This window comes from Pelophylax lessonae (genome assembly GCF_965119305.1).
Source record: "Pelophylax lessonae genome assembly, chromosome: 3".
Classification (NCBI taxonomy): domain Eukaryota; kingdom Metazoa; phylum Chordata; class Amphibia; order Anura; family Ranidae; genus Pelophylax; species Pelophylax lessonae.
Genome location: NC_138770.1, coordinates 429,733,546 through 429,757,019, shown reverse-complemented (window position 1 = coordinate 429,757,019; position 23,474 = coordinate 429,733,546). Strand labels below are relative to the sequence as shown.

Sequence of the window (23,474 nt, the reverse complement as noted above, 5' to 3'; positions counted from 1 at the left end):
GTGTACACAATTTTCGACAGCCATATCCACCCTTCCGAATGAAAACACACTACACACTATCAGAAAATCACACAATCGTTCCTCGGATGAAAATGTTCGCTCGATTTTTCTTATAGTGTGTACACAACTTTCAACAGCCGATTCCGACCTTCTGAATGAAAACACACTATCAGAATATCATACAATCGTTCCTCAGGGGAAAATGTTTGCCCGATTTTATTATAGTGTGTGGGGTTTACCCACGGCCCATAGACTTTCTATTAGGTTTCACATTTTTGGCGTTTTCTGAGTCCTGCAGGCTGCATCTTTTGTGCACTTTCAGAAAACGTGCAACTTTATAGAAAGTCCACTGGACCGCTACTAAAACAAGCAAAAACCGCAGATACACCTGTACAGCAGGGTAAAGCTGATCTAAAAAAAAAAAAAAAGAACAAAAGTGCAATTTGAAAATGTTCTATTGTGTATGTTTTATTAAATGTCACATAGAAGTGTCTCATGTTACACTTAGAGGAGGCTGAATGTCCCCTTTGTATCCCATAAGCTCCTATAGAAAAGAAGCTACGGCCAGAACTGTATGGTGTACTGCGCACGCGCTGTGCATTCTCACCCGTGAAGTATCATTTTGAGACGGAAGCGTTTGTTTCCGGGGGAGTTAGTTGTTTGTTGCACTCCTTAACCCGGAAACGAAAGACATGGCCTCTTTCTGTAGCTGAGCACGGTTCGGGGATTGTGATGGCATGCCTATCGCTGGCAGTGTGGAGCAGCATGTGTGGCTTTGTGTAGTGTGATTTCTTCTGTATGTTGTCACACCGCTGGCGTCATGGAGTCCCAGCTACAGAGCATCTTCGAGGAGGTGGTGGTAGGTCAATGGGCCATAGCTGAGTGGCTGCTTCTACCTTAAAGCAGACCTTCACCCTATAAAGCATAATGGGCTGCTCTGCCTTCTCCTAGAAATTTAGTTTTTATTTTTTATTTTATGTAACTGCTTTATTTTTACTGCAAAGCAGCACTTCCATAATTCTCCCCCAGATGTGCCCCAGGGTTCGGGTAATGAGAGACCCCCTGCGCCACATCTGCGCACGCACCATGTCCCCGCAGGATTCTGAGCACACCTTGGTGAGTGCAAAGACTGCGAACAGATGCGCAGATGTGCCAGTAGGATTTACCAGGATCCAATCCATCAATGCATGTTCCATTATGGTAGTGCCTGAATAAGGGACAGCGCTACCATACTAGGTGGGCTACTGACATAACGCTTTAAAGTGTAACTTTATTTTTTTTAGTTTTGGATAGAGTGGAGAGTGATTAGAGATTAGTGATTAATCATTGAAAGTGAAAGTAAAAGAAAATCCCAAATGTTGGGTTGTCCCCAGAAAAGTAAGAGATGGGAAATCTTCCAGCACTAGTTCTGGAGGTCCACAATGAATTCCCTTAATTTACAGGGATTTTCTCTCACTTCCTGTTTAACTATGGTACAGGAAGTGAAGGGAAATCTACACAATGGGACACAGATGGCAAAAAAAAAAAAATATGACAGGGGTTATAACCCTCCCTTACTCTATCCAAAATTAAATGCAAAGATTTACCTATAGTTCTACTTTAACCACTTCCCACCCATTGGACTTACCTGTACATCCTTAGGCTTCACTGGTTATACCAGCGCCATGGCTGCAGCTGCATTCATGACCCCAGTATCAATCCTTCAGCCAGTGATGCAAAAAATGTAAACGCAATCTGCGCTGCTGGATCGCTTTTACATAGGGCTGGGCGATAAATCGATTTATCAATTTTTTTTTTTAGTTTGGAACGATTTTTTTTTAATCTCGAGTTTTTTATACAATACTTTTTTCTGCCTTGTGCAGCCACCGAACTCCCCAGTAACGGACCACCGCCGCGCCTGGATGTGACGTCAGCTGCGGGGCGGGCGGTGCGTCTGTACAGGCCGGGGCTGCGGCGCGCTGTGATAGGTAAAGTCTCCCCGGCCTGGATGTGACGTCAGCTGCCAGGAGAGGAAGCGGGCGGTGCGTCTGTACAGGCCAGGGGCTGTGATAGGATAGGTACCTTTACTGGGGAGGGCGGTGGTCCGTTACTGGAGAGTTCGGTTCCTGTGCGGTGGACTAGGAGCTGGCTGGAGCCCAGGGTGTGATAAAGTTTCACTTTTGACACTATATCTGATGTCTGCAGTCATTTTTTAAGTGCATTGGAAAAAAAATCGAAAATCGAATCGAAACTCGAATTTTTCTTTAAAAATCGAAGATTTTTTTTTTCTTTTAGGCAAAATCGCCCAGCCCTACTTTTACATGAAGCGGAAAGTGGTATCAGAGGGTATGATGGTGGGCAGTACGTGTGCGTGAGAATAGTTCAGAGGGTATGCAGTATGAAAATGAGGCAGTGGGTGCAGAAAGGTAGTATGGGGGGTAGGAGTGACAATAGTGGCAGTATATTCTGAAGAGGAATGCTGAAGGTATGAGAATGGACAGGAGAGGAGTACAATTCATATGGCAGTGGACAGTATATGTAGTAGAGTGTTTGATTGTGAAGGGAGCGCTGATAAATAAATAAATAAATAAATAAGCTGCAACTAAATCCGATTACCCTGTAGGATAAATATGTGTACAAATTGATAAATATATAGTGCGCTAAAAATTTAAAACAGTGCATACAATAAGTGTAAAAAACAATTGATTAAATGAAGTGAAAAAAGTGCGATCTTGAACGCCAACAGTCCATAAAAAGTTCATAAAGTCCTAAGGTGCAATAAATCACATCAGTGCTTATATGCTCCGAGTGGACTTCTACCGAGATAGGAGGGGGTGGAACATCCATTATAGACACAGTTGATGGTGAAAGGATATCCAGTGGTTATTTCCATCCATGCCTTAATCAGATCTGGTAAGAGTATTCACTCTTGACTGTTCATGAGGTGGGCAGAGCTGGTCTATCTTTATCACTGCACTTATGCTGGTTTGGAGGTTATATTACACCTTATTTTCTGGTAAGGGGAATACCTGCACTTTTCAAAGCAAGCACCTTTTGTTGTCGAGTTTACTTGTTGAAGTGGGATCCTTCATATAAGCACTGATGTGATTTATTGCACCTTAGGACTTAATGAACTTTTTATGGACTGTTGGTGTTCAAGATCGCACTTTTTTCACTTCATTTAACCACATCCCGCCCGCCCTATAGCAAATTGATTGTGGTTGTATTATCCTGAGCGGACGTCCTATGACGGCAGGATGATACAGCTCTGCGCGCCCCCCGGGAGCGTGCAGAGCGGCGATCGGTGATGCGAGGTGTCAGCCTGACTTTCTGCATCTCCGATCTGACGTAGGCTCTTTACCATGTGATCAGCCATGTCCAATCATGGCTGGTCACATAGTAAACAGGAAGAGCCGTTGAACGGCTTTCCTTAGTTCGTGCCTGACAGGCACGAGTAAAGGAGCGCCGATCGGCGGATCCCCTGACAGGGTGGGGGGGGGGGGTCGGCACTGGTAATCAGATCATTGATTACCAGTGCAGACCCTCGGGGGGGGGGGGGGGTGCCACTAGAACCACCAGGGATGCCCACCATGACCCCAGGGATGCCCACTATGGCCACCAGGGATGGCAATCAGGGCTCAGAGAGTCCCCCATTGTTGCCCTCCCCATCAGTGCTGCCCACCAGTGCCCATCATTGCCATCTATCAGTGTCGCCCATTAGTGCCCATCAGTTCTGCCCGTCAGTGTCGATCAGTGCCCAGCAGTGCCGCCTATCAGTGCCCACCAATGCTGCATATCAGTGCCTCCTCATTAGTGCCTGTCAGTGCAGTCTCATCAGTGCAGGAAAAAACATATTTATTTACAAAATTGTATAACATAAACAAAAAAACTTTTTTTTTTTTTTTCAAACTTTTCGGCCTTTTTTTATTTGTTTAGCAAAAAGGAAAAAACCCAGAGGTGATCAAATACCACCTAAAGAAATCTCTATTTGTGGGGGGGAAATGACATAAATTTGGTTTAGGTACAGTGTTGCATGACCGCGCAATTGTCATTCAAAATGCAACGGCGCTAAATGGGGAAAATTGGCCTGGGCAGGAAGGGGGTGAAACTGCCCTGTATTGAAGTGGTTAATCAATTGGTTTTTACACTTATTGTATGCACAGTTTAAAATTTTTAGCGCACTATATATTTATCAATATGTAGTAGAGTACAAGAAGTTATGATAGCACATGGTATGTGCAATTGAGAAGTGAGTGGCAGTGGGTAGTATATGTTGGTGAGGAGGTGTAACACACTCAGACACATTTTCCTGTTGACCTATTTCTATAATGAGCTGCCTCACTGACCAATAGAAATGTACAGGAAAGGGTGGACAAGCTCCATTACTGCTGGAAGTGCCAGGGCTTTGCAAAATGACAATGGACTCAGCATTCAAGCATAGGAGGGGTAATGGTAGCTGCTACCCCTTGCATGCCTACAGCTTACAGAATACTTGCTAGCATGATGGAGACTTGGAGAGAACTTAATGTGGGATATGGCATTTAACCACTTAAGCCCCGGAGGATTTGGCTGCTAAACGACCAGGGGGTATTTTGCGATTCAGCACTGCGTGACTTTAACGGACAATTGCGCGGGCGTGCGACACAGTACCTAAACAAATTTGACGTCCTTTTTTTTCCACAAACAGAGCTTTCTTTTGGTGGTATTTGATCACCTGTGCGCTTTTTACTTTTTGCGCTATAAACAAAAAAAGAGCGTAAATTTTGCAAAAATAACAATATTTTTCACATATTTTTATATGAAATTCCCCCCCAAAAAAATGTAAAAATCTAAATTTTTTTAACATTTTCGGCCAATTGGTTTTATGCTACCTATGTTTGGTAAAAAAAATCTCAAAAAGCGTATTTTTATTGGTTTGCGCAAAAGTTATCGCGTTTACTAACAAAGGGAAAGATTTTTGTCATTTTTGTTGTTTTTATTTTTTTTTACGCGTAATGGCGGCGATCTGCGATTTTTTTTTTTTTTTTTTTTTTTTTTTTTTTTTTGCGGTACTGACATTGCGGCGGACAGATCGGACCCTTGACTGACATTTTTGACACTTTTGGGGTTACCAGTGACATTTCTACAGTAATCAGTGCTATACATATGCACTGTTACTGTAAAAATACACTGGTAGTGAAGGGGTTAACTTTATTTGAGAGGGAGGGGCTGTGTGTGTCCCTAGGGGCGTGATTCTTACTGTGATTGGCTGTGGCTTGAGGTGTAAGGACACTGATCAACGGTTCTACATAGTAGAACTGTGTGATCAGTGTTTTTACACCGAGGAGAATGACATGCAGCTTGTTTACACAAGCCGCCTGACTTTCTCCCTCTCCCCCGATGATCGCCGAGTGACCGGCGGACATCGGGTCCGCCGGTCACACGCGCGGGGGGGTCCGTGACCGCGCGGGAGCGCGCTCGCTCCCCAGACCCTCCCAGGCTAGTGACGTTAATTAACGTCACTTTACCTGTGAGGGGCTGACTGCCGCAGTAAATCTACTGACGGCAGTCGGCAAGCGGTTAAACATTGCTCAGAATGCAAAGCACATAAAACAATGGTTGGAGGGGAAGTAAAACATCCCCTACAGAGACAAGCTGGGCTTTAAAGGATATGGGGTTGTCACTAAGGTGAGCACATACACAATATTCATATAAAAGAAGATTGTATTGTACAAACATAATTAAAACCTCCAGTGGGTATAAAAACGTGTACAAACATTAGCACAGTGGCCTAAAATGTTGCTCATTTCCATTCAATATATTGATTTGCTTCGCTTCATTGATACATTAAGGTCCAATGTGTTTCACTGAACAATTTCTCTGCTTCTTCGGGGAAATCTAATGTATATCTAAATCCTTACAAAATTAAAGAAAGAGAAAATAATATACACCCAACAATTTATTATGATTCAAAATATTCTCTCATACACATGAATGGATAAATACAGTATGCTCACCAACTTCACCATAGTACAACTGTTTAGGCAGCAAAGCACATAAAATTCCCTTTTAATTTGGGATCTTGTCTATTCACCACAAAGGGCATGGAGTGCTTGGTAAAAATGAAAAAAACTTTGTCAGATAAGTACTGTACATGCTTGGGCAGTGGCCAAGTGGTCCCTACTGGGGAGTTATGAGGAAATGATGTTCAGTCAGCAGCTTTTCTGTGAATGGGGATCATATATGGAACCAGGGAGATGCAGAATGTCATTTTCTATATACAATTCTTCATTTTCCTTTGCTTCAATATAAAATAAAATGTTCTATACCAGTTGTGTGTGTTTAATATTTATGGAGCCTCGTTTGACACTGATTCCTTCAGGGTAAAACTGAGTATTGGTATCTCTGGAAATTATTTTAACATATAGAATTTTAATTTATATACATATGTTACCGCCCCCCCCCCCCCCCAAAAAAAAACAAAAAAACAAGACACATAGGAGTCTATTATTACATTTTGATTGGGCAAAATCTAGTCTGTTGCTTTGGTATTTTATTATTTTGATTATTTCATTAAACATGCCTGATGATCCTGCCAGTTCCCCTTTGTCTTTTTCAGTCTAATCACTCAAATCATGGAGGCAGATCTGTGCCGACATGGTCAGTTTGTGTCTCCTGCTTCCTATTTGGAGATACATCATGCCTGTAAGATCTGTATTCAGTTCAGGTACCACACCCCCTGGCCAACTCTGTTGTTTTGACTGACAGGGCTCCTACCAGGGTCCATACTATTAAAAAAGCTGTGGAGATATGTTTCCCACCCAGCCCTGCTGTATTGATTGACAGCGGCTCACTGCCGTTGTCAAAGCTGTAGCGAAGTGGGAGGAAGCAGGCATGCCCCTGCTATGTATAAAGGGATGCTGTGTTATCATGTGATTTCACAATACAGCTTTGGAAAAAGAATATTGTTGTGTTTTTTCAAGAGATTTCAGATTAAGGTAAATATTATATGCTGCATTGCAATTGGCTGCTATAGTATTATGTTCACATATATTTCATTAACTCAGGATAGAGCAGAATTTGGGGTGCTTGTGTATTCCAACATATTCTGGCACATCGATGTGAAGAAATGATGATGAGAATGAATATAAACAGAATTGCTCTTCTGACACTACAGATACAGCGGCAAACTTGACCTAGAATAAATCCATCGCGTGAAAATGACGTGTTAAGAAACACTTCCTTTTTTTTTTTTTTTTTCCTGTACCCTCTCTCCCCCCCCCCCCCCCCCATTCTCTTTCATCTTTTTTATGAAGGGCCCGTTTACACTTGTGCATTGTTTTCAACTTGCATTAAACATGCACTTGTTCTGTGTGTAGTGCATTCATTGTAAATGCCTCTCCAATGCATTGTACAGTAGAAAATCAATCTCACTATGGTGCACTGCATAGCATACCATGTGCATTGTCGGTGTTCTGCAGTGTTAAAAATAGTTTGATGAATTTTTTTTTTTCCATCTGCTGTGGTGTTTTGGCATCCAGTTCATAAAGAATAGGCTGCCTCACACAATGCACGTTAACACACCGCAATGAACCAGTGAAGTGTGAATAGACCCTGATCATCTTTGCTTTCACTGCAATATTGGCAATTTATAATTAGGTGTAAAATATTTAGTCATATGAAGCAAAATCTTTAGAAGATACACAAACGTTTTTGTGTCTTTAGTACCTTTGCTCAATGGCAAACACTTACCCAAGGGAGGATAAGTCAATGTAGAGCCCAAGATCCAGGAATCATTACTTGCTTAAATAGATAAAAGCATAAATGGTTCTAAACTTGCTGGGGCATAAGCATGGGCTGTGTTTGTACTACTTGTCTTTTGAAAGTATTTCTACATACATGAATATGAATTAATGTCATTTTAATTATTTTTGATTGTTCTTTTTATGTTATAGAAAACGGAGATCATCGAAGAGGCCTTTGCAGGGTATGTGCCATGTCTGTCTAAATTTACTTTTCCCTAAAACCAGAACAAAAAAAAATGGAAGAGCTCTGGTATCACAGAAGAAATAATCTTGCCTTTCTAGTTTTTTTTTTTTTTTGGAACAGGATTATTCACAGGGCTCTATAGGCAGCTTGTATTTAGAATCACAGGGGATGCTTTGTTAGGACAGACAGTGTGCACATCTAATTTACAATTGACCATGATGATCTGCCAGCATGGTACATGCTCTGTAAACGGGAACAATAGGGGTGGAAAAACATTAAATGAAAGTGTGAGAGTTAAGACTTTAACATATTTCAACTCCTTATGTTAATAAATATATATAAATATACACTGCTCAAAAAATTGAAAGGAACACTTTGAAAACACATGAGATCTCAATGGGGAAAAATCTCATGCTGGATTTCTATACTGATATGGACTGGGTAATGTGTTAGGAACAAAAGGATGCCACATCGTTTGATGGAAATGAAAATTATAAACTACAGAGGGCTGAGTTCAAAGACACCCTGAAAATCAAAGTGAAAAAATGATGCAGCAGGCTAGTCCATTTTGCTGAAATTTCATTGCAGCAAATCAAAATGGTACTCAGTAGTTTGTATGGCCCCCACATGCTTCTATGCATGCCTGAAAACGTCGGGGCATGCTCCTATTGAGACCACGGATGGTGTACTGGGGTTTCCTCCCAGATGTGGACCAGGACATCACTGAGCTCCTGAACAGACTGAGGTGCAACCTGGTGGTGTCAGATGGACTGAAACATAATGTCCTGGAGGTGTTCAATTGGATTAAGGTCAGCTGAGCATGGGGGCCATTCAATGGTATCAATTCCTTCATCCTCCAGGAACTGGCTGCATACTCTCGTCACATGAGGCCAGGCATTGTCGTGCACCAGGAGGAACTCAGGACCCACTGCAGCAGCATAGCGTCTGACAATGGGTCCAAAGATTTAATCCCATACCTAATGTCTGTCATGGTGCCATTGTCTAGCCTATAGAGGTCTGTACGTCCCTCCATGGATATATCTCTCCAGACCATCACTGACCCACCACCAAATCTGTCATGCTGAACAGTGTTAACTGGCAGGATAACATTCTCCATGGCTTCTCCAGACCCTTTCAAGTCTGTCACGTGCTCAGGATGAACCTGCTCTCAACTGTGAAAAGCACAGGGTGCTAGTAACAGACCTGCCAATTCTGGTGTTCAATGGCAAATGCCAATCGAGCTCCAGTGTCGGGAAGTGAGCACAGAGCCCACTACAGGATGTTGGACCCTCAGGCCACAATCCTGAAGTCTGTTCTGATTATTTGGTTGGAGAAGTTCACACCAGTGGCCTGCTGGAGGTCATTTTGTAGGCTCTGGCAGTGCTCATCCTGTTCCTCCTTGCACAAAAGAGCAGATACCGGTACTGCTGATGGGTAAAGGACCTTCTATGGCCCTGTCCAGCTCTCCTAGAGTAACTGCCTGTCTCCTGGAATCTTCTCCATGCTCTTGAGACTGTGGTGGGAGACACGGCAAACCTGGCATTGGCAGGTATTGATGTGCCATCCTAGAGGAGCTGGAATGCCTGTACCCTGAGTTAGGGTGCAGGTATTGCCTCATGCTACCAGTAGTGACACTGACCCAAGCCAAATGCAAAACTAGTAAAAAAACAGAAAAAATGAGTAAGGGAAAAAAAATTCAGTGGCCTCCACCTGTAAAACCATTCTGTTTTGAAAGTCATCTCATTGTTGCCCATCTAGTGCCCCTGTTGTTAATTTCATTAACATCAAAGCAGCTGAAACATTAACAACCCCCTCTGCTACCTAACTGACCAGATCAATATACCAGGGGTTTAATTGACTTGATGCTATACTCTGTTTTAAAAGTGTTCCTTTTAATTTTTTTTGAGTAGTGCATATTGAAAGTAGAGTGAGTCACTCCTGCCATATTATACACTTCTCACCACACCGAGATCACATCAACCTCAGGCTCCCAATTGATCCACTGATAATAAACAGCAAAAACTTAGGATGAGATCTCTGTATATTGCAATTATTACTTCAAATATCCATCTGCATGTAAAACAAGTGATCCAGCAAGCAACTGTACATTTTCAAGTTTCAACACTTTCTTAAGCCATGTATGTGTCAGAGTGTTGCTTCAAACTGTACAGTTGTTTGTGAGATCAATTATTTGTATATGAGGAAGATGGATTTTCAAAGTAAAGATTAATCCAGGGCTTGACAAATTTGCCTGAAATCTAGGAGCCAGCTTTTTTTTTTTTTTTAAACTAACAACCAAGCTTTATTGAATAAAACGGATACTAAATTTACACATAAATACGACTAGAACCCCACTCTCCTCTATAGCGCAATTGGATGGAAACTGTCTCTTTCCATCTGATCCACGGGTTGGATAGAAAATAGAACCACCATCCGTCTGTTTTTGGCGGACAGAATCAGATGGCGGCAGATTACTACTCCATAGAGGAGAATGAAGGGTCCAATCAGGTCTGCCTGAAAAACTGACAGGCGGACCTGATCAAACAGCCCGTGTGAAAGGGGCCTTCGGCTGTGACACGGCGATGAGGAGGGAAAAAAAAAAAAAAATTATATATAATTTTTTTAATAATAAGAATTGGAAAAAAAGAGACATTTTTTTTATTTTTTTTTAATTTAAAAAATAAATGAATAATAATAACCACACTCCCTGTCCACTTACCTTTTAAGCAAATGTAACTGGACAGGGAGATGAAGTCTGCAAAAACTTCCCTCTCATCTCCTCTTTGGAGGGAGATGAGAAGGCATTGAGACCAGGCAGTGGAAACAGTCATTACTCCCGGCCACCACAAGAGGGCGCCAGTTCCCCATTGGAAGCCTCTCATCTCACAGAAGAAGGCCGAAAAGCCGGGGCCTCAATTTTTGGATGGCACGGAAGTCCGTGCACTCGGGGAGGAGGTGGGGGCGCAAAAGGGACAGGACACCTCCTGCAGGGCACCCCAGGCGCCAGGTCGCTAATTCTAGTCGCAAATGCTGCCTGGGGCTTGTCCAGCCCTGGATTAATCAATATAGTGTTTAACTTTGCTTTGAATATAGGAGCCAACTAAGAAAGTTAGGAGCCAGTTGTTAGTTAAAACCTTCTTTTTTTTTTTTTCCCCCCCACAACGAAAAAAATCCCTTCTCTTATGTAGCCCTTATGTGTATCTTTACAGCTGCACTGCCAATACAAGAGCACACTCTCCCTAAAACATTGGTATTTTAAAGCAATTAACGTATTGCACTCAGATTTTATGATGCCTGGATACCTGCACCAGTGTGTACAATTTGTGTGGGGATAGGAAAATGGCTCCTCCAAGCCTACCAGAAGACGGTGTGCGCGCCAAGTCTCGTTCCGATTTGAGCACATGCCGGCTTCTAGCATTTTGTCCACACACAGGAACCATGAGTTATGGTACTTTTTAAAATAGCAAAGTTTTAAATACTACACTATGAAAATGTCTCTGCTGGGACATTATACCTTGTGATCATCAAATTGGAGAAATATACTGGAGTTTGAACATCAGGGGAATCCCAGCTCATGGGGGCAAACCACATTATTTTGACCTACCTGTAAAAAGAAGTCAAAAACTTCTGGTGAGTTTACATTCACATTTTTAGACAGAAGAGGTGAAGCAACAAGACTTGAATGTTGAAGAAACTATGGTGTTGGGATTTTGTCACCATGGACTTCTAATTTATTTAGCTTTACCTTATTTTTCATAACCTCAGCAAATGGAAATACTGTCATGTATATGTGTGTGTATATAATTTATACATATATATATATTTGACGTCAGCGCCTACCTTTTATTATTTTCTAGTTTTACCACAGATGTATTGATTCCATTTAAAGGGGCAGCTACTTTACAGTTGAAAATTGTTCTTAAAGGGGCCATACACTGGAATTTTTTTTGTTGGAAAAGTTTTCTGCCACAAGCTCAAGGTGGGGCTCAAGGCTCCAATGTGACACAGAGGATGGCCAGGTTTCCTTTGTGCTCCCCAGCAGGCAGAGCGGTGTGGGTGTAAACCAGAAACCAGTGGGGCTGTGCCAGATCTCAATCTTGTTATCCTCTGCGTTGGGCACGCTTCTGCAGTTGCTCTGGACGAGTGTTGCGGGCCAGGTCTCAGCCGTCTTCTGGATGTGCGGTGGGCGAAAGAAGGGGCACATACAGTGCTCAGACTGGGGCGAAAAAAGGACCGCAGAGAGTGCTCAGACTGGGGCGAAAAAAGGACCGCAGAGAGTGCTCAGACTGGGGCGAAAAAAGGACCGCAGAGAGTGCTCAGACTGGGGCGAAAAAAGAGGACCGCAGAGAGTGCTCAGACTGGGGCGAAAAAAGAGGACCGCAGAGAGTGCTCAGACTGGGGTGAAAAAGGACCGCAGAGAGTGCTCAGACTGGGGCAAAAAAAGGACCGCAGAGAGTGCTCAGACTGGGGCAAAAAAAGGACCGCAGAGAGTGCTCAGACTGGGGCGAAAAAAGGACCGCAGAGAGTGCTCAGACTGGGGCGAAAAAAGGACCGCAGAGAGTGCTCAGACTGGGGCGTAAAAAGAGGACCGCAGAGAGTGCTCAGACTGGGGCGAAAAAAGGACCGCAGAGAGTGCTCAGACTGGGGCGAAAAAAGGACCGCAGAGAGTGCTCAGACTGGGGCGTAAAAAGAGGACCGCAGAGAGTGCTCAGACTGGGGCGAAAAAAGGACCGCAGAGAGTGCTCAGACTGGGGTGAAAAAGGACCGCAGAGAGTGCTCAGACTGGGGTGAAAAAAGGACCGCAGAGAGTGCTCAGACTGGGGCAAAAAAAGGACCGCAGAGAGTGCTCAGACTGGGGCGAAAAAAGGACCGCAGAGAGTGCTCAGACTGGGGCGAAAAAAGGACCGCAGAGAGTGCTCAGACTGGGGCGTAAAAAGAGGACCGCAGAGAGTGCTCAGACTGGGGCGAAAAAAGGACCGCAGAGAGTGCTCAGACTGGGGTGAAAAAAGGACCGCAGAGAGTGCTCAGACTGGGGCGAAAAAAGGACCGCAGAGAGTGCTCAGACTGGGGCGAAAAAAGGACCGCAGAGAGTGCTCAGACTGGGGCGAAAAAAGGACCGCAGAGAGTGCTCAGACTGGGGCGTAAAAAGAGGACCGCAGAGAGTGCTCAGACTGGGGTGAAAAAAGGACCGCAGAGAGTGCTCAGACTGGGGCGAAAAAAGGACCGCAGAGAGTGCTCAGACTGGGGCGAAAAAAGGACCGCAGAGAGTGCTCAGACTGGGGCGAAAAAAGGACCGCAGAGAGTGCTCAGACTGGGGCGTAAAAAGAGGACCGCAGAGAGTGCTCAGACTGGGGTGAAAAAAGGACCGCAGAGAGTGCTCAGACTGGGGTGAAAAAAGGACCGCAGAGAGTGCTCAGACTGGGGTGAAAAAAGGACCGCAGAGAGTGCTCAGACTGGGGCGAAAAAAGGACCGCAGAGAGTGCTCAGGCTGGGGCGAAAAAAGGACCGCAGAGAGTGCTCAGACTGGGGCGAAAAAAGGACCGCAGAGAGTGCTCAGACTGGGGCGTAAAAAGAGGACCGCAGAGAGTGCTCAGACTGGGGCGAAAAAAGGACCGCAGAGAGTGCTCAGACTGGGGCGAAAAAAGGACCGCAGAGAGTGCTCAGACTGGGGCGAAAAAAGGACCGCAGAGAGTGCTCAGACTGGGGCGAAAAAAGGACCGCAGAGAGTGCTCAGACTGGGGCGTAAAAAGAGGACCGCAGAGAGTGCTCAGACTGGGGTGAAAAAAGGACCGCAGAGAGTGCTCAGACTGGGGCGAAAAAAGGACCGCAGAGAGTGCTCAGACTGGGGCGAAAAAAGGACCGCAGAGAGTGCTCAGACTGGGGCGAAAAAAGGACCGCAGAGAGTGCTCAGACTGGGGCGTAAAAAGAGGACCGCAGAGAGTGCTCAGACTGGGGCGTAAAAAGAGGACCGCAGAGAGTGCTCAGTTTGGGGCGAAAAAAGGACCGCAGAGAGTGCTCAGACTGGGGCGTAAAAAGAGGACCGCAGAGAGTGCTCAGACTGGGGTGAAAAAAGGACCTCAGAGAGTGCTCAGACTGGGGCGAAAAGAGGACTGCAGAGAGTGTTCAGACTGGGGCGAAAAAAGGACCGCAGAGAGTGCTCAGACTGGGGCGAAAAGAGGACCGCAGAGAGTGCTCAGACTGGGGTGAAAAAAGGACCGCAGAGAGTGCTCAGACTGGGGCGAAAAGAGGACTGCAGAGAGTGCTCAGACTGGGGTGAAAAAAGGACCGCAGAGAGTGCTCAGACTGGGGCGAAAAGAGGACTGCAGAGAGTGCTCAGACTGGGGTGAAAAAAGGACCGCAGAGAGTGCTCAGACTGGGGCGTAAAAAGAGGACCGCAGAGAGTGCTCAGACTGGGGCGAAAAGAGGACCTCAGAGAGTGCTCAGACTGGGGCGAAAAGAGGACTGCAGAGAGTGTTCAGACTGGGGCGAAAAAAGGACCGCAGAGAGTGCTCAGACTGGGGCGAAAAGAGGACTGCAGAGAGTGCTCAGACTGGGGGAAAAGAGGACCGCATAGGACCTTCATTGGTGTGCTGCTGCTTCATTATGAATTAACAGACTTTTTTTTGGTTCTGGTCTAGGCTGTAATACTTATTTGCAGCATGGCCTGTAGAGAGGTTTCCTTAACCATCTGTACACGTGACAGGGACATTGGTGTCACCTATAACACACATCATTTAAAATGACCTCTTCCTTATTCTACTAGAAAAAAGTTTTTACATATTTAGTAAATCGGCTATTGTCTTTGTACTGCATCCTGGGTTGACAGAGTGAGGTATCTGTGAATTGTGTGACCATACATAAAGTATGTGGCATGGCTAGAAGATTCATTTGACTCCTGTCGGCTACGAAAGGATGCTACAACAGACATTCCTGTCAGCTGAGAATGGAGGCTAAAACAGACAAAGAATTACTAAAATTGTACTAGTGAGGCTTGGAAGATATTGCCTAAACTTGATGATTCTTAAACTCTGCTGCAACATGTAGACAGGTCAATGCAGTATATAAGAGCAATATAATTCTTGGGTTACAATGCAACAAGAGGTCAACAGCATAAGTATGCAGAATCTGTAGGAACTGTGTGATATCCAGTTCGCATGGGACAAAACCTTTAGGAAATGTTTCTAGCAACTTGTTGAATCGATGATGTGCAAGATCATAGCGTTAAACATGTAGACTGATATCTGTACAAAATAAGGTTCAGCTTAAGTATGAATGTAGTGGATATCTTTATTTTGATATGTTATATTTATTCATTCTAGCATGTTCATGGACACGCCAGATGATGAAAGGACAAAATTACTGAGCTGCCTTGGTGCATTCAGACAGTTCTGGAGTGACCTTCCCCAGGTAAGTACTGTGTGTAACTCCCCATTGACTTATTAGTCAATCTGCACAGAATTTTAGCTTCTTGGTGCAAAATGCAGGTGCATCTCATAAAATTAGAATATCATCAAAAAGTTAATTTATTTTAGTAATTCAATTTAAAAAGCAAAACTCAAATATTTTATATAGATGCGTTACACACTGAGCGATATTTTTCAAACATTTCTTTCCTTTAATTTTGATGATTATGGCTTACAGCTAGTGAATCTCAGAAAATGTATATTATTGCATAAGACTAATCAAAAAAAAAAAGTATGTCCATGTACAGTTTAGTATGCACTCAATACTTAGTCAGGGCTCCTTTTGCATGAATTACTGCATCAATTCGGTGTGGCATTTAGGTGATCAGCCAGTGACACTGATGAGGTGTTATGGAAGCCCAGGTTGCTTTGATAGTGGCCTTCAGCTCATCTGCATTGTTGGGTCTGGTGTCTCTCATTTTCCTCTAGACAATACCCCACAGATTCTCTATGGGGTTTAGGTCAGACGAGTTTGCTGGCCAATCAAGCACAGTGATACCTTGATCATTAAACCAGGTATTGGTACTTTAAGGCTGAGGGGGCCTTAATGACATACCACTGCACATACAGGGAGTGCAGAATTATTAGGCAAATGAGTATTTTTGAGGATTTATTTTATTATTGAACAACAACCATGTTCTCAATGAACCCAAAAAACTCATTAATATCAAAGCTGACTATTTTTGGAAGTAGTTTTTAGTTTGTTTTTAGTTTTAGCTATTTTAGGGGGATATCTGTGTGTGCAGGTGACTATTACTGTGCATAATTATTAGGCAACTTAACAAAAATCAAAGATAAAGTATACCCATTTCAATTATTTATTTTTATCAGTGAAACCAATATAACATCTCAACATTCACAAATATACATTTCTGTTATTCAAAAACAAAACAAAAACAAATCAGTGACCAATATAGCCACCTTTCTTTGCAAGGACACACAAAAGCCTGCCATCCATGAATTCTGTCAGTGTTTTGATCTGTTCACCATCAACATTGCGTGCAGCAGCAACCACAGCCTCCCAGACACTGTTCAGAGAGGTGTACTGTTTTCCCTCCTTGTAAATCTCACATTTGATGATGGACCACAGGTTCTCAATGGGGTTCAGATCAGGTGAACAAGGAGGCCATGTCATTAGCTTTTCTTCTTTATACCCTTTCTTGCCAGCCACGCTGTGGAGTACTTGGACGTGTGTGATGGAGCATTGTCCTGCATGAAAATCATGTTTTTCTTGAAGGATGCAGACTTCTTCCTGTACCACTGCTTGAAGAAGGTGTCTTCCAGAAACTGGCAGTAGGACTGGGAGTTGAGCTTGACTCCATCCTCAACCCGAAAAGGCCCCACAAACTCATCTTTGATGATACCAGCCCAAACCAGTACTCCACCTCCACCTTGCTGGCGTCTGAGTCGGACTGGAGCTCTCTGCCCTTTACCAATCCAGCCACGGGCCCATCCATCTGGCCCATCAAGACTCACTCTCATTTCATCAGTCCATAAAACCTTTGAAAAATCAGTCTTGAGATATTTCTTGGCCCAGTCTTGACGTTTCAGCTTGTGTGTCTTGTTCAGTGGTGGTCGTCTTTGAGCCTTTCTTACCTTGGCCATGTCTCTGAGTATTGCACACCTTGTGCTTTTGGGCACTCCAGTGATGTTCTGAAATATGGCCAAACTGGTGGCAAGTGGCATCTTGGCAGCTGCACGCTTGACTTTTCTCAGTTCATGGGCTGTTATTTTGTGCCTTGGTTTTTCCACACGCTTCTTGCGACCCTGTTGACTATTTTGAATGAAATGCTTGATTGTTCGATGATCACGCTTCAGAAGCTTTGCAATTTTAAGAGTGCTGCATCCCTCTGCAAGATATCTCACTATTTTTGACTTTTCTGTGCCTGTCAAGTCCTTCTTTTAACCCATTTTGCCCAAGGAAAGGAAGTTGCCTAATAATTATGCACACCTGATATAGGGTGTTGATGTCATTAGACCACACCCCTTCTCATTACAGAGATGCACATCACCTAATATGCTTAATTGGTAGTAGGCTTTCGAGCCTATACAGCTTGGCTGGCCATACACTATACAATTTTCTTATTCAATTTCCTTTAGATTTACCTTAAACTACGTAGTGCAAGGGCCTGCCTGACTGCATACAAATTGAAAGTGTTTAGGTTTGACCCTATATTACATGGTTTTGGTAAATCTAAAGGAAAGTTGAACAAGAAAATTGTATAGTGTATGGCCAGCCTAAGACAGCATGCATAAAGAGGATGATGTGGTCAAAATACTCATTTGCCTAATAATTCTGCACTCCCTGTATGTATCCATGAGGCCCCTGAAGTTCTGTGCTTAAAGCACTCAGTAAGCTGTCACTGACAGTTCACGGCCATTGTAATCAAATCTCCCAATCTTGTGGCCCGTGACAGGAAATTACAGCAGTTGCATGTTTGGTAGGCCACCTCAGATTTATACCCACCTAAAAGGCTGCTGGGAGGTGGCAGCAAAGGAATAAAGATAAAACTCTTAACATTTAGTGTTTTAAATTGAAATAAAATCTACTCTTATGCCAAACTTAAAGAATAACGATGACCATTCCTTTTTTTTTTTTTTTTTTTTTGTTTGTATGTATTTTTTTTTTTTTTTTTTGTACACAAACTGTTCATTTTGTAAGCTACTTTTTAAATTGGTTCATTATGTCCTTCTGTGTTTAGGAATCTCATGAGCAATGTGTGCAGTGGATTGTAAGGTTTATACATGGGCAACACAGTCCGAAAAGAATCTCCTTCCTCTATGACTGTCTGGCAATGGCAGTGGAAACTGCTGTACTTCCTCCAAAGTATGTACACCTGTTCTACTTGTTCCTGCTAATTGTTTGAGATTCTACCATTGATAAGCCATTGTTTTAGTGATTCTTTATTTTAATGGATAGTGGTATGTAGGGTTAGGCTACATGGGGAATGTACCCACATCCAGCTGTTTGAGTGAAGAACAAAAGACATGGGTGAAACAAGGAAGCAAGCAAATCTCAAAGGGTTTCACAACTTACTTAAATGTTGAAACCATTAAATTGATGGGTTTAGTTCCGCTTCATAGAAAAAAATACGAGTTATCAAACAGTTACATTCCCTGCATGCTGGAATTGCTAACTGTCACATTTGTGCTCTAAGCCAATGGCTGGTGTCATAACTGATCCAATGCGCAGCTCCATGGCAGTTGATCAAACAGAAGCCAAAAACTTTAGCAGTGTTTAATTCCACTTTAAAAGGTCATTCAACCCATTTATTTTTTGAGGGGAAAAAACAGTATCATCGACATCAACTGTCATCTTTACAATGTAAAGGTGTTAACATATAATCAAGAACATTACTTCAGTTTTTTTTTAATTTTTGATATATTTTGTGCAGTAATCCAAAGCTATTATAAACACGCTTTTTGGTAGAAGCAGTTCTCACATTATTAATCTTGTAATTGGATATTTCTTGGGATATTCGGTGTACAGACTGAGTATAGCTGAAAGGTTGAGATGTTTGTTTGCTCCGTAGTTTTTAGAAAATCATGGTATGCTGTGAATTGGAAAGGAAACTGACTACTAAATGATTTGTGTAGCTTTTGTCATTTTTAATAATTAATCTTGAGGGAAATCTTGCATGGTAAAAATGTGCGTGAGTGTCCTCTGCTGCATGCACACTGGACGTCTAGCACAGGTGCAGTGTTTAGCCCTACTGCCTGACGCCTGTGAAAGTCTAACAGGTTATATTATGCTTTGGCTGGATGCAATACTGAATGGCACTCATGTTTAGAGCCCTATGCACTTATCCTTTGACAGGCTGCAGACAGCAGAGCCATATCTGGTCTGAACTTGTGCCTCATGGGTGCATGAAAACTGGGATTGGATGCATTGGGCTTGATGCCCAGTGTGCATGTGGCCTGTAAAGCTTGACCTAAAAGATTTTTTGATTGTTACTTGCCATTTTACAACCATAATTATTACATTATCAAGTAGCTATATTGCTTACTCACAATGTACCTATCTTGTTGATATTCCTTTTAAACAACTTTCTACTTTTGAAATTTTCACAAAGCACCATTGAAGTTAGTGATCTTCACTTTCTGATTTGAAGTTCAACTTTAACATTGTGTTTTCCCCTGTGATATACTGTCACCAGAACAGGAAAAAATGAAAAATCTCAAGAATAAAAACCTGAAAGTTTATAACCCTTCCCCACTCTCCAAAGGTCAAGCTAAAATGCTTTAAAAGTGAGGTTCTTTATTTTAATGCAGCGTGGGCTTCTGCTTAAGACCCCTCCCTATATTTGTTAGAAGAGAGAGGCCATTTTTTTTACCTATAGTAAAATGAGTTGATCTTGATCATTGCATTACACTTACTGCTATATAATAGCTTTTTAGAGCCATGACTAAAATTTACTTGCCATGGAGCTGCAATTAAAATCTAGATTGGCCAAGACAACTTTTTTTGGGCTGGATTTTGGCTTGTAATATGCATTATAACAATATGACAATAGCCTTGCTGAATATACTTACCAGTTTTCGGTTTTCTAGAATCCAAATTAATATCTACTTAGGGTCTAATTATATGGTTTATGTAAAGTAGCAAATGCTATTTTCTAGTAAGGATTGATATTTATTTCTTTTTGTCAGGAATAGAAGTTTGTACTTCTCTACTTTCAGCCTTTGCAGTTTCCTATATCCTAAAATACTAGCATTCATCCATGTAAATCGGTGCATCCCACTTCTAAAAGGAAAAATCTGAGGATTTTCTCTGGTATCCATAATTTTTTTGTACTGACAATGATTAACAAGCTTGTAAAAAAGCTTTAGCTATTTCTTAATTTTTTTTTTTTTTTTTTTTTAACTAGTAAATGTTTATTGATGTTTAAAGCCTTTTTACTTGTTTCAGAATGGTGTGTGAAGCATTGGTAAATTCAGATGCACTGGAGTGGGAAAAAACACAACTTTGGGTGTTGACATTTAAACTTGTACTAAAAATCATTGGCGGAGTTGATTATAAGGTATGTGTCGTTTCCTTTATTTTCTTTTTTTTTTCTTTTATTCTCTGTTATTTTGTTTTAAAATGTATGTTCAGTCAAAACTTTAATTGAATGTGACTGGAATAAAACATCTGTCAGGTTTTACTGCAGTTTGTGATACTTGCCTGACTTAAGCAGGCCATAGATGATGTGATTTATTTATTTATTTTTGTTTTTCCTTTTCCTGCAACCACAGGTTATAGTAAAGAAAATCACTACATTCCCCCATCAACACAGTTAGTATTGATGGGGTAATCCCTCTATGTATTTTGTTATCCAGGCAGGGGGAGCCGTCCCTTCCGGGAGAATACATTGATTACTGCTGGTGGCTATAGACACTGATAATATTCGCATGCTAAAAATCCAACATGTTGGTCGTACCCAAGTTAATCGATTTATTGATTTGGGTACATCAGTATGCCCATAGATGGATTGAATCTCAGTTGATCCCTGCTAAACCAGCTGAGATTCGATTAATCTATGGTTGGATTTACTGTCCCCAACAACATTTTCTTTGAAAAGGAAATGAGAGAGAGTGGTGGCTTTCACACGTTTTTAAAACCTATGGAGACAAAAATATATTTATAAGATCTAACTGCCTGCTTCATGCTGTTGGTTGAGGCATGCATTATGTATTCATGATCCATTGTATGGTTTTCAGTATGTCAGACTGAATTGCAGCCCTATATGAGAGATAGAAGATGGTATGTTTACTGTACTCTGATCTCACATATCTGTATAGTTATAAAGAGGCACCCGCCTGTTTGTTTATCTAGTTGGATGGCCTTTTATTACATGATGAAAAAATGCGACTTTTAGGGCTTGGTGGCTTCTGACACACTTTTTTAAAGTACTCTGAATGCCAATCAAAGTTCTTGTCACTAAGTAAAATGGTAAACTTACAGTCCTGTTTACACTTTTGATTTACTTTGCTTCAAAAATTATACCCAATGTCGCTTTTTTGCTTCAGAGCATCTCGGAAGCTTCCATAGAAGTCTGACAAAGCTTGCTTGCAGGACCTGCAGCCTTTTGGGAGGCTTTTATTCAGCTTTAGCTTTACTGTGTTTTGGAGGTATTGCAGGTATGAGAGATCCCAGGAAGCACTGGGAAACCAAATGGCGAACCTTTCCATGTGAATTTAAAGCTAATAGAGCAACTGATGGACTTTTGTGGAAATGTATACTACTGAGAAAAATACTGTATTGGAAATAAATGCATAATTTTTATATACATATTTAATATGCTATCCTGTGCATTTTGTATCCCTTTTCATTGTATAACAGGTTATGCTTAACCACTTGCCGACCGCCGCAAGTACATATACTGCGGCGGTCAGCTCCGTGCAGGCAAAGTGACGTATGGGTACGTCACTCGCCTGCGAGCCAATAGGGGGCAAGTGTGCCGCTCGTTCACTGTGATCCCCGCGCGTGTGACCGGCGGACCCGATGTCCGCCGGCCACTCACGATCGTCCGGTACAGAGGGAGAAAGGCAGGCGGCTAATGTAAACAAAGCCGTCTGTCATTCTCCCTTGTGTAAGTGCAGAGATCATATGGTCCTGCTATGTAGGATCGTATATCTCTGTAGTTACACAAACAGCCACATCCCATAACAGAAGCACGCCCCTAGGGACACATTTAACCCCTGCATCTCCAATAAAGGTAGCCCCTTCCCTGCCAGTGTCATTTTTACAGTAACAGTGCATATGTATAGCACTGATTACTGTAGCAATGTCACTGGTAACCTCAAAAGTGTAAAAAATGTCAGTCAAGGGTCCGATCTGTCCGCCGCAATGTCGCAGTCCCGCAAAAAAAAAAACGCAGATCGCCGCCATTACTCATTAAAAAAAAAAAATAAATAAAAATGACAAAAATCGTTCCCTTAGTTAGTAAACGCAATAACTTTTGCGCAAACCAATCAAAATACGCTTATTGCGATTTTTTTTTTTTTCTTTTCTTTTTACCAAACATATGTAGCAGAAAACAAATTGGCCTAAAATGTTAAATTTTGATTTTTTTACATTTTTTTTGGGAACTTCATATAAAAAAAATGTGAAAAATATTGTTATTTTTGCAAAATTGGTCGCTATTTGTTTGTTTATAGTGCATGATCAAAAAATCGCACAGGTGATCAAATACCACCAAAAGAAAGCTCTGTTTGTGGGGAAAAAAGGACGTCAAATTTGTTTAGGTACAGCGTCACCCGACCGCGCAATTGTCCGTTAAATTCACGCAGTGCCGAATCACAAAATAGGGCCTGGTCAGGAAGGGGGTAAAATCTTCCGGGACTTAAGTGGTTAACATATATATTTCTAGCTCATATACTATATAGATAAAGGTTGGTGGATACCTGACCATAATACCTAGATAAGCTTTTTAGACATCCCATTCTAAATCATAGGCATGTTGCCACTAACCCCGTCCCGCTTTGTGGCCATAACAGCCTCCATTCTTCTGGGAAGACTTGCTTCCAATATTGTACCACAACCGCTAGCTCTCAGAAAGACGTCATAAGCAGTCACTTCCGGTTCATGTATATATATTCTGGGAGTGTCTGGTGCAGACGTCGCATCTGGTGGAGCAGCAGGAAGGTGAGCGGGTCCAGAGTGGAGAGTGGAGCAGATGGCACACATGGTGTGCAACTTTGGAACACTATAGCAGAAGGTGAGTGGAAACCAGAGAGGGAGGACTGAGTGGCAAAGGATCAGCAGAGCTGGGGGACCCGATGAGGAGAAACTAGCAATGTCACATGTGCTGCACAGTGTGGGAGCAAAATAGAGGGAGAGGAGGAACTGCAAACCAGAGGGTCAACAGAGCTGGGAATTACTACTGAGTGGGGAATTGGCAGAGATGATTACTACTGAATGGGGGACCAGCAGAGCTGAGGTTTACTTCTAAGTGGGAGATTAGCAGGGCCAGAAGTACTACTGAGCAGGTGATATGCTGAATTAGGGTACTAATGAGCTGGGGATCTGCTGGCTGGGGCTCTATTGGCTCCTTTAAAACAAATAGAAACTCAATGCATGCA

General features: G+C 42.5%; 1 protein-coding gene across 1 annotated transcript in view; it reads left to right on the top strand.

Moving 5' to 3' along the window:
• Nucleotides 1-651: 651 nt before the first annotated feature.
• The window catches only part of MED23 (mediator complex subunit 23), a 170,293-nt gene continuing 147,470 nt past the window's right edge, over nucleotides 652-23,474 (top strand). Inside the window, 5 exon segments of the mRNA XM_082252280.1 lie at nucleotides 652-859; nucleotides 7,914-7,945; nucleotides 15,267-15,354; nucleotides 18,113-18,237; nucleotides 20,320-20,431. Coding sequence (XP_082108406.1) covers nucleotides 821-859; nucleotides 7,914-7,945; nucleotides 15,267-15,354; nucleotides 18,113-18,237; nucleotides 20,320-20,431 — 396 coding nt within the window. The 5' untranslated portion in view covers nucleotides 652-820.